Raw genomic sequence first — 12327 nt, forward strand, 5'->3', positions numbered from 1 at the left:
AATGTACAGATTCAATGCAATCCCTATCAAAATTCCAATAACGCTTATGACAGAAATGGAAAAACCCCATCCTAAAATTTATATGGAATCTTAAGAGACACTGAATAGCCAAAACAATCTTTTTTTTTTAAGTTTTATTTATTTATTTGTCAGAGAGAGTGAGAGACGGGGACAAGCGGGGAGGGGGACAAGCTTCACAAGCGGGGGGGGGGGTGGCAGGCAGAGGGAGAAGCAGACTCCCCGCTGACCAAGGGGCCCGATGGACGCGGGGCTCAATCCCAGGACCCTGGGATCATGACTGAGCCAAAGGCAGATGCTTAACCGAATGAGCCACCCAGGCATCCCACCGCAACAATCTTGAAAAAATAATAACAGAGATGAAGATTTCACACTTACTCATTTCAAAACTAACTACAAAGCACAGTGATGAAACATTGTGGCACCAACATAAGGGTAGACATATAGAGAGATTGATGGGATAGAACTTAGTGTCTAGAAATAAAAGCTCACAGTTATGGTGAACTGATTTTGACAAGGGTGCCAAGATTATTTAAAGGGGAAGAGCAGTCTCTTCAATAATTGTGCTGGAAAACTGGATTTCCACATGCGAAAGAATGAAGACTTATTTCACACCATAAATTAAAAAAAATAATTCAAAATGGATTAAAAACCTAAACATAAGACCTAAGGCCATAGAACACTTGGAAGAAAACAAGAGGACAAATCTACATGACCTTAGACTTGGCAATGGCTTTTTAAATATGACACCAAAAGCATAGACAACAAAAGAAAAAATAGACAAATCTGACTTCATTAAAATTAAAAACTTTTATGCGCCAAAGAACACTATCAAGAGACTGAAAAGGCAGCCCACAGAGCAGTAGAAAATATTTGCAACTCATATATCTGATAAGGGTTTCTTTTTTTTTTTTTTAAGATTTTATTTATTTGACAGAGAGAGAGAGAGACAGCAAGAGAGGGAACACAGGCAGGGGGAGTGGGAGAGGGAGAAGCAGGCTTCCTGCTGAGCAGGGAGCCCGATGCGGGGCTCAATCCCAGGACCCTGGGATCATGACCTGAGCTGAAGGCAGATGCTTAACCGACTGAGCCACCCAGGTGCCCCAGATAAGGGTTTCATATCCAAAATATATAAATGACTCCTGCAAGTCAACAAAATAGTCAAAACAACCCAATTTATAAAACAGGCAAAGGTCTTTGAATACACATTGCCCCAAAGATGACACACATATGGCCAAGAAGCACATGAAAATATACTCAACCTCAGTAGCCAAATGCAAATCCAGAGCAAAATGAGATACCATTTCATACCTACTTGGGTGGTTATAATTTTTAAAAAATGGAAAATAACAAGTGTTGGTAAGGACACAGGAAAACTGAGACCTTTGTACTTTGCTGGTAGAAATGTAAAGTGCTAGAACTGCTGAGGAGACAATTTGGCAGTTCTTCGAAAAGTTAAACATAGAATTACCATGTGACCCAGCAATTCTACTTTTAGGTATGGACCCCAAAGAATTGAAAACAGGTGTTCAGATGTTTGTATGCCAATATTCATAGCAGCATTATTCACAATAACTCAAAGTGGGAACAACCCAAGTGTCTATTAGTTGATGAATGAATAAACATACATCTAATGTACATGCATACAATGGTATAGTAGTCAGCCATAAGATGGAATGAAATTCTAATACATGCTATAATATGAAAGAAACTAAAACAATGTGCAGCAAATAAGCCAGACACAGAAGAACAAATGTTATGATTCCACTTACATGAAATATCTAAATAAGCAAATTCATAGACACAGAAAGTACATTAGAGCTTACCAGGGACTGGGAGGAGGAGAAAAAGGGGTGGGGTGGTTATTGCTTAATGGATCTGGAGATTCTGTTTGGGGTGATGAGAAATTTTTGTACAATATTGTTAATGTAAATAATGCCAGTGAATGGTACAATTAGCCATGGCTGAATAGCTAATTTTATATACACATACATATTATCACAGGGGGAAAAACCAATGTACAGAAGAGAGTGCATCATAAATTATCTTTGGTGTTTATATCCGCATAAACACTGGAAAGATATAAGAAACTAGCATAAGTGGCTACTTAGAGTTAACATGAATATTCAGTTCATACACACTAATTAGGTTGTACTGGCTAAAATATAGGAATACTCTGTCCTGATTGGTAAGTGGCCACTCCCCAATTCCCTGAATTTCGTCTACCTCCACTCTCATCCTGGGATACCTGATTGTCTCATGATCCAGCAAGTAAAGAATTAACTCTGGCAGGCAGGGCTCTAGCAGGCCAGCATAGAATGAAGTGGGATGGAAACAGGGTGGCAGGAAAACTGCACACTCAGCCTTTTGACATCCTTTTGATTGTTTGAATCATGTAAGTGTATTACCTATTTACTATAATGAAATATAAAAAAATTAAAAAGAGTATACCAGCTATAAAAGGCAATTAAGAGAATCTGAGCAACACAAATGCATACTTGTAAACCATAGTGGCACAAAGAACAAGAGAGCTCGGGGAAGTGCAAGTTTTGTGGAAAGGCTTAAATATGGGGGGTCAGGGGATAGGCACGGAGGATGAGATTAGACAGGTAAACATGGGCCAGATATGAAGGAACATTTATGTGATATTAATTAACTCGAGGGGCGCCTGGGTGGCTCAGCCGTTAAGCGTCTGCCTTCGGCTCAGGTCATGATCCCGGGTGCTGGGATCGAGCCCCACATCGGGCTCCCTGCTCTGCGGGAAGCCTGCTTCTCCCTCTCCCATTCCCCCTGCTTGTGTTCCCTCTCTCGCTGTGTCTCTCTCTGTCAAATAAATAAAATCTTTAAAAAAAAATTAACTCGAGCTATTTCTACTGCCCTGATAAATCATTATTTTTTTAATCAAGGGAATAACTTGAACAGGTCTGTGTGTTAGAAACATAGTTCTGACAACTGTGTAGGTAATGGAGTGAAGAGGAGAGAAGCCAGGAGTGAGAGGGCTGAGATGATGAGGAAAGTGGTAACAAGATGGAAATAAGAAGTCACGGTCAGAAGATACTCAAGAAGAATGATCCAATGGTCTTGCTGAAAAAGTTAGCTCGGGGGATGTTAATAAAAAAGAGCAGGAATAAATAATGACTCTAAGATTTCTAGCTTCGTTTACAAAGGGGGTGGATTATGACCTTTAAAGGGGAATTCTAAATGGGAAATTATTCAGAATTTTGATTATGTGAAATGTGAATATATTGAGATGGCAAAGATAAAGCATGACATAATGTGGATTTCAAATAAAAAGTTACTATGAAAATGGTAATGTTTTCCATTTTATTTAGGAATGACTAAGAGGAAATATGCTAAGTTCTACAGGACAAAACAGTATCTTTGTACATAAATGAAGATCTAAACTTAAAGAGTATTATTGGAATATGATACAAAAACTATTTTGTGCTGTTTTTTACAAATTTATTTTTGACCATGATAGCTTAGGTGTTAGACATGTAGAAAACTGACCTCCAGATACTGTCACTAATTCTAAGAGTTTATATTTTTATAGAGAAATAACAGATATGATTTCTTCAGAATGCCATCTAAAACTTTTCCCAATAAATGTACTTTCAAAATACCATGGTATTCTCTAGGTATTCTCTAGTGTCTTTATTGTTTCATCAGATGAACAAGAAGAGTTTCATAAAATCTTTATGAACAAAATGACTTTTTAGAGCACTCTCTGCAAGCATTCTTCCCTCAATTCTGTATCTATCTCCAGCTACCCCCTTTCTCCCCACACAGCTAAACTTCTAAGAGTAGTGTGTATTCATAGTCTTCATCTCCTTACCTTACATTTATTCCTCAATCTACTTTGTCTGGCCAATATCCATTAAGTGAAGTGGTTGTTGCTAAGGTCAACAGAGTCCAACACATAACTAAATTATCTCACAGGAACTCTCTGTTGCATTAGCATACTTAGCCCATCCTTTTTGGAATGTTCTCTTTCTTTGATCTCTCTAACACTACACATTTCTGGCTTCCTTTATCCTTCTATGATCATTTCTTCTCAACCTCCTTTGCTGGCTTATTCTCTTCCACCCAGCCATTAGTTGCTGAATTTCTCAGGAGTTGCTCATAGCCCCTCCTCTCTCACTCCACTCTCTTCTAGAAAAGTTTACCATATCTTTGACTTCAATTTCCAACTATAGGTCAGTGATTCCACCCCACGCTTTATTTCAAATCTCTAGGTATGACCTTTTCTCTAGACTGCAAGCACAAATAACCAGCCATTTCCCAACCTCTCAATGTAAATGTCTTAAATATACCTTAAACTAACCATGTTCAAATAATCACACTCTTAATCACTACCATCAAAAAAGATCTTTTTCCAATGTTCCTTCTAATGGTATCTTTCATCCAAGTGCACAAGGCAGAAACTTAGTAACATTTTTAATGTTTACCTTTTATTAAATCCCATGTCCATTTCTTCACCAAAGACTCTTAATTAATTATTACCTCCTAAGTATCTCTTATATCTCTGTACTTCTTTCTATCTGTATTGTCAAACCCTAGTCTAAACCACCATCTCTCTCCTGGATTTTTGTAAACACTTTGTAGTATACCAACTACAGCGTTGCCCTCTATAATCTGAAAAAAAAAAAAAAAAGTACTGGATGGAGAGTTTTTAGTCCACGTATCTGTGAAGGAAGGAAAGTTAAGTCTTAAATTGGTTTTGTAAGGGCCTGTAAAAATGATGATTATTCAAATACACAACAGAAACATTTATCCACATTACACATTATCATTGGTAAACTCTATCTCCTGTTTGGATAGAGTAGGTGGCTTGGTCAAGTAGTAGAGAAAAGGTGAGTGACAAGCGCTTTCTTCAGTCTGCCACATCTGCTTTGTATCTGACCTTTCAAAACCATAGTATCTGATCTGACTTTTCTCATTCAGTCTTTTCCAGATTATTCTGGGGTCATCTGAAAGCCTGGGAAAACCCTCCTGATGTGCATCTCCAATAAGGGTAAGAAAGTCTTTGGTATAAAGGTGTTTGTCTATCTTCTCTTGGAGTAGAAATGACTCCAGTGAAGTCTTCTTCTGTCGCAGAAAGGCAGATTGGGCCAGTTCTGCTCTTTTTCTGTTGCAATGGGGACACCAAGAAGAAATGTGTTGCTTAGCTGTCGCCACCTGTTTTGGGGTTGTCCTCATGTTTTTTAGGTAGATTCTTTTCAAAAGTTCATCAGGGACGGTACAGTTTAAGGCATCTTTCTCCGAAGCCTCTGCATTCAACCTAAGCTGTGGCTTTTGGTGTCTGCTCCTCTTTTTCTCCTTAGAGTTTGCTCTGCGGTGGATCAGGTTTATCTTAACCGCACAAAAAGACTGCAGGGCATTCAGTTCTTCATCAGATACCCGAGTGGTTTCTGTTTGAAGTTTAGTGTCTGATTGGTATTGTCCAGAGTTAGTTTCTTTGCCCTTGTGATAGTTGATCCATTTTCTACTGAACTTCTTTTCATTATTTTGGTAGTCTGAAAGCTCAGATTGTTTGTCTCGATACTCCAAGTGCATAGTCTTTCCACTCCCAGAGGCATGGGACCAGGGCGGCAGTCCTCCAGAGGAGCTGAAAGCACTGGAACTCTGTACCTCATCAGTCAGCGTCTCGTCAGAAAGGTCTGCCATAGCCCTGATGTCCGTTTGGGCCAGTTCCCCTTGCTCTTGTCAATCCCCAGGCTTCTAGGCGAATGGCTATCACTTTGCATCAGACTTGGCTCTTCATCTGCTCTGCCCTGATTAAGACAGGCTCAGGAACTGGTCCCGCCGGAGTCCACAGGGGTCGGTCCCGGAGCAGGCGGCTCAGCAAGGATCCTCTTCCGGGCTACGCCTTCCCGGCTGCCTTGGCAACGAGGGCGGTCATGCGCAGTGGGTGTCAGAGCTGGGCTCCTCCTCTTTCCCCGCCCTCTCCAGCTCAGACTGCTTGAGCGGGCACGGATCTCGCTGGCTTCGCAAAGCGCCGGCTCCGTTTGCTCTGTAGCGACTCTTCCTTGGTGCTATTTTAAGTACAAAATCTATCAGTCCTTTAGAGAAGCTAGCAAACTGTTTTTCTTCAGGGGGTCTCACGAGTGTACGTGTGTGAGGCTAGTGGGCATAGGCAGGTTCTAATTCGAGAATGATGCCCCGCCCCTCCCCCCCCCCAAAAAGCTGGCCAAAAAGCGCAGGCAAAAACACGTCTGCAGATCATATAGCCAGACCACCTAATTGTAGACCATGTCTTAGAATAAATATCGAACGACTGAAACTATCCCACGAGACTCCTGCCTGCACATCTTGCACAACTTTCTGTGCTCCAGGATTGGGACGACATTCTGTGCTCGGATTTTCCCAAACACAGGTTTTCAGGTCTTTGGTTCAGGCAGTTCCCCTCAGACTGGCACGTCAACACCCCTTTTCTTTATGTGATTTATTACTGTTCCTCCTTCAAGTCCCATTTTCTCAGGAAGGACTTCATTCCCACCCTGCCCCAAACTCTTTACAGCCTTTATTTCATGGTTTGCAGCTATATGATGATGCCCCCTCACCCCATCACCCCACTAGATTAAAAACTCCGTGAGGGCAGACACTAAGCCTGTGTTGCCCAGTACTCACCAGGTACCTGACACATTAGAAGGCATTGGATAAATCTGTTAAATAAATGCATTGAATGACTGTGAAAACAGAAATAAAGATAACCTCACACAGATCCAGTGTACTACCAGCTTAAGGAACTCCAATCTTTATCTTTCTGAACCGCCCACCCCAATTTACTCTTCTACCCATGACATATCCCTTAAAGAGAGCCTTTTTAAAAACATGGTAGAATTTTATTAATAGCTGTTCTCATGAATTATAATATGTTGACTCTGAAGATTGGCTTTTTCTAGGTCTTAATAAATATATGAGTCTAGGTCTTAGTAAGTATCTGAGATAATTTCAAGAGAATGGGCTCCCTAGGTCAGCCCCCTACCCCCCATGTTGTTATTCAAGTCTAACCAGATATATTCAATGTTATCCCAAAAAATGTTCATCTTTTTAGGAGCAAAGGGTCAAAAGTCTGAAATATTCAAAAAGCATCTTTCAAGTATGAACCAGCTTCACATTGATGATAAAGAGATTGCAACTTCCTGTATTCAACCCCGATAATATTTTATCATATAATATTAGCCTTTAAAAAGAGGTAGCAGATAATTTGTGGATAGCTGCAAGTGATTTCCAGCATCTCAAGGGCTCAAGATTTTCATTTTTAATTTTTATTTTGAAAACCTTCCTTATTCTCTGAATATTTATATGTAATTCATTATAACCCATATTTTCCCCAAAAAATATTGATCAAAAGAGCTATACTTTATAATAAAGCATATTCATATCATCCAGTAAGCTATTTTTAATAACATTATCCTAGAAGCAGATGCATTTGGGGAGAATATTCTGTTATCAACCATTTTTTTGGTAATAATCAGCATGACCCAATAAATTGTTTAGTACTCTAACATGGGTGTTTTCCAAGGTACAGTCAGTCACATTCCTTCTAGGGTCCTGACAAAATCGAAGGTTAGGGGAACTTGTCAGAACCTCTCCTGGCTATCTTGTCTAGGCCTTGGACACCCATGGTACTTCGGCTTCCTCCTGTAAACTGGCTCTTTTTCTTTCAAAAGCATGTGTGAGAAGTGCCAGAGAGAAGGTGCTTTGGCGCCCACAGTGTACCACACTGTCACTCAGGTGACTTCCTCTGGCAACATTGTCCTCCAGAAACCTCAGGCATCTCTTAGGGGCTGATGGGAATGTTGGGGTCCTTTACAGACGGAATTGTGGCTGAAGACTGCCTGGAGTTGGGGGGTGGGCGGAATAGGAAGTAAAGAGAGAAATTAGGTGCTCCTGGCCTAACCATGTGATGGCACGACTTTTATTGCCTTACAAACACTGTCTCTTCCTTCCGAGTTCTTAATGGGGAGCAGGGCAAAGCTCTTTTTCCAGCTTTTCCTCAACAATCAAATGTGTTTACAGCTATGGGGCTTAACCCCAGAGAGAGGAGGTCAAAATAAATTAGTCTTCCTGTCTGATTCCCTTTCTCTCTTCTTTCTCTTTTCTTGGAGGGAGGACACACTTTCAGTTTCTTCCTGACAAACACTTCTCCCCTCAGGTATCATAGCTCCTTCCTTCCCAGGTGGCCTTTAGCCTGTACCCCTTCCTGGAGCCCTTGTGGTGTTCACGGTACCAGGAGGGAATCTAGTGTATGAATAAGGGAAATGAAGTTGACAAATCTTTCAACAATATTCTACCCTTTACATAAACTTCACAGCACTGTACTCAGTTCTGTGGATCAAACAAAATGAAATATTTTCTCTCCTCCTGAGGGTCTAAGATGAATGCGTCAGAAATCTCACTGTGAGAAACGATGTTTGCAGAGTAAAGAATCTTACATCACTCATGTTAAAATAATTATTTCAACTTACAGGACAGTACTGGTTCTTCATTTCTTTAAAGTGTTTTTCCCTCACAAATATCTCAATTTTTCCATTCTTGTTTCCTGTGTGTCTTCTATAATTTTTCTAAAATTGATTGCCTTATGCAGAGTTGCCTTTTACTTTAATAATTATTGTTTTGCAAAGGTAATATATGTTTTTTGTACTTTAAAAGGGTAAGCCACTAATATTGATTTTTAAGTAAGTTACCTGAATTCTGATTCCCCAAAGATTATACTACAAACACTTATAAAACATTTTCTATTTTTCCTTGAATAATTTTTTGTTAATAAAATCTAGATTATATTTTGTTTTATAAACTATCTTCTTCAATTAGTAATAATATGGCTTTTCCATTCAATTTGTAAAGATTCTTTTTCAACATAATTTCAACATATTTGATTTATTTAACTAAATTATTTAGGCACAAGGTATTTCCAGGTTTTTTTGCTCCTAAAAATTATCAGGATAAATGTTTCTCTAGCTAAATCTTTATATGCATTCATAGCTATACATTTATGATAAATTCCGGAAATTATAATTGATGGTCAAATGCATGTGCAGTTTGAAGGCTTTTAAGATATCAGTTCTTCCCTTGCACATTTTACCCCCTTCTGTAGTATGTAAAATCCAACATATAATACTATTTTATCCATAAATACTTCAGTTTATAACTCCAGTAGGTAAGGCCTTTCTAAAAATATAATGCCATGATGATTATCACATCTAAAACACAATAATTCCTTAATATCATCTAATAATTATTCTGTATTCAAATTTCTCTGTGTCAAAAATGCCTTTTTGCGAGTTGCGTGCTTATAGTGAGGTCTGTTCAGTGCATTTGGCTGATACAGCTCTCAAGGCTCTTTTACTCCACAAATTCTTCCCAAGTACAAACAATTTTAAAAAAGGAAAAAGAAAAGAGCTGACACATTTAGCTTTCTTCTCTGTATCTACTATTATGTTCCCTATAGACAATCATTAAAGTTTTTGATTTAGTCTTTCGAGTTTCCTTTTGAAATTATACATCAATACACATCTGTACCCCCTTTCTTACAAAAAAAAATATATATTCCACATACTCTACACATTGCTTTACACTTTCTTTTTGCTTTTTTCTTAAAAACGTTTCTGGAATATCACTTCCCTTCAACCTATACACACTTCCTCATTTCTCTTTACAACTGCATTGTACTGTGGGAATGTACCAGAGTCATTCCCACATTTTGGTGAGCATTGTGGTCCTATAAGGAATCAAATTTTTCTTAGTATTTGGGGAGGTATATCTCCAATAAGATTTCTGGGACTAAAATTAGCAAATCAAAAATTCAGGCATGTGTAATTGTTGGATTTTTTTTCTTTTTTTTTTTAACGTATTTCCAAATTCCCCTCTATGGGGGAGTATATGTTTTGCATTCCTGCCAGCCACGTATAAGAACAATGGTTCCCAAGAGCCTAGCCATCACATTATGTATTCAGATTTATGACTTTTTGTGAATCTAATGGATGAGAAATGGTATGTCAGTGTAATTTTAAATTGAATTCTCCTTATTATAAGTGAGATTGAACACCATTTTATGTGGATAAGGGCCACTTACAGTTATTTTTGTGTGCACTGTCTATTCATTTTACCCATTTTTCCACAAGATTTTTGATTTATTCTTCTGATTCTTAAAAAAGCACTTAAAATCACTTTAATATTGGAAGTATTAGCCATTTGTCTGAGATAAGTCCCAAATGATTTTCCCACTTTGTCTTTTTATTTGGTTATGCTGTTTGCCGTGCAAAAGTTGGATTTTTTATTTCATATAGCAAATATATCTGTTTCCTTAGTGTTCTAGAATTCTTAATCATATTTAGAAAAATTTTGTCTACTCCCATATTATAAATAAACTCACTCATGTTTTCTTATAGTATTTGTGATTCTTCTTCTCTGTATTAACATTCTAATCCTTTTATAGTTTCTTCTCTAATATGAAGAATGGACCTAATTTTATATTTTACTGTATGGCTACCCAGTGATCCCAACCATACTTCCCAAAATGTTCTTTGTTACCCCACTGCTTTTAGATGCTGACTTTATCATAAATTCACACACACACTTAGTTTTTGTTTTGTTGTGTTTTGGTTTTTTTTTTTTTTTTCCTGGAATTTCAACTTTAATGCAACGGTCTGTCCTTCTTTTTCTACATACCAACACTATACTGTTTTAACAGACTTTATAATATCTTTTAACTTCTCACAGGACCAGACCCCTCTCCTCATTTTCAGGAGTTTCTTATATGTTCTTATTTCTTTATCTTTCCAAATGAACTTTATAACCAACCTGTCTTGCTTCAGGATATATATATGTGTGTGTGTGTGTGTGTGTGTGTGTGTGTGTGTGTGTGTATATAGGCTTTTATTAAAATATGCTAAGTTTATAAACATTGAGGATTTTTTAAATTGGGTCTTCCTATCCAGAAATATGGCATGTCTTTACAAATATTCAAGTGTACTTTGGAATCTTTCAGGTAGTGTCCTCATTTAGGCTCTTTATGGATTTTATTTTGTTTTATTTTATATACTTTTATGCTAGTGACCGTAAAGGAGGTTATTTCTTCCACTGTATCTTGCAAATGATTATTATTTATATACTGGAATGCCGTTGATGCCTGTATTTTTATCTTATAGCCTGATAGTTTAGTAAATGTTTATTGTTTAGAGTAGCTGTATCTTTGTCTTGGATTTGTAAAACATATACAAAACTTCTGATAGTTTAGAAATGGTTTTGATCTTGGAAAACAAAAGTCGGAATGATCTGCGTGACGTAGAATTGCCCTATAAATGCTACTATAGCAAAGCTCTGATAGATAGATGATAGATAGATAGATAGATAGATAGATAGATAGATAGATAGATGATAGATAGATAGATAGATAGATAGATGATAGATAGATGATAGATAGATAGATGATAGATGATAGATAGATAGATGATAGATAAATAGATAGATAGACAGATGATAGATAGATGATAGATAGATAGATGATAGATAGATAGATAGATGATAGATAGATGATAGATAGATAGATAGATACATAGATACATAGATGATAGATAGATGATAGATGATAGATAGATAGATGATAGATAGAGAGATGATAGATAGATAGATGACAGATAGATAGATGACAGATAGATGATAGATGATAGATGATAGATAGATAGATAGATAGATAGATAGATGATAGATGATAGATGATAGATAGATAGATGATAGATAGATAGATAGATAGATGATAGATGATAGATAGATAGATAAAATATTGAAGAAATTCATCAATTATTTTATCTGTGTGGTGTATTAATTTGCTGGGTCTGCTATAATAAAAAACCACCAACTGAGTGGCTCAAACAACAGAAAATACCTCACAGTCTAGAAACTAGAAATCTGAAATCAGGGGCTGTGAGGGAAGGGTGTGTTGCAGGCCTCTCTCCTTGACTAGTCGATGGCTGTCTTCGTGTTCATGTCTGTGTGTCCAAATTTCCCCTTTGGTAAGGACACCAGCTCTACTGGTGTCCAATATTGGCAGCCCACCTTAATGACCTCATTTTAACTTGCTTACCTCTGTAAGGACCAAATCTCTAAAAGGATACACGTTCTGAAGTACTGAGGGTTAGGACTTCAGCAGAAGAATTTGGTGGGGATGCAAGTGAACCCATAGCATGTGGTTTTTATGAAAAACAGATTAAAGCTTAATTTGATAGTCTGCCTCCAGGATAGACTTTTACTGTAAAACTGCTTGTGATTTGCTAAGTGAGAAAAATAGAGTAGTTAAATACA

At 37.7% G+C, this 12327-nt stretch overlaps 1 protein-coding gene across 1 annotated transcript in view; it reads right to left on the reverse strand.

The window, feature by feature from the left end:
• Positions 1-4797: 4797 nt before the first annotated feature.
• The window catches only part of C2H8orf48 (chromosome 2 C8orf48 homolog), a 54602-nt gene continuing 47072 nt past the window's right edge, over positions 4798-12327 (reverse strand). Inside the window, exon 3 of the mRNA XM_021694181.1 lies at positions 4798-5720. Coding sequence (XP_021549856.1) covers positions 4798-5720 — 923 coding nt within the window. The remainder of the gene's footprint in view (positions 5721-12327) is intronic.

This window comes from Neomonachus schauinslandi, chromosome 2, assembly GCF_002201575.2.
Source record: "Neomonachus schauinslandi chromosome 2, ASM220157v2, whole genome shotgun sequence".
Classification (NCBI taxonomy): domain Eukaryota; kingdom Metazoa; phylum Chordata; class Mammalia; order Carnivora; family Phocidae; genus Neomonachus; species Neomonachus schauinslandi.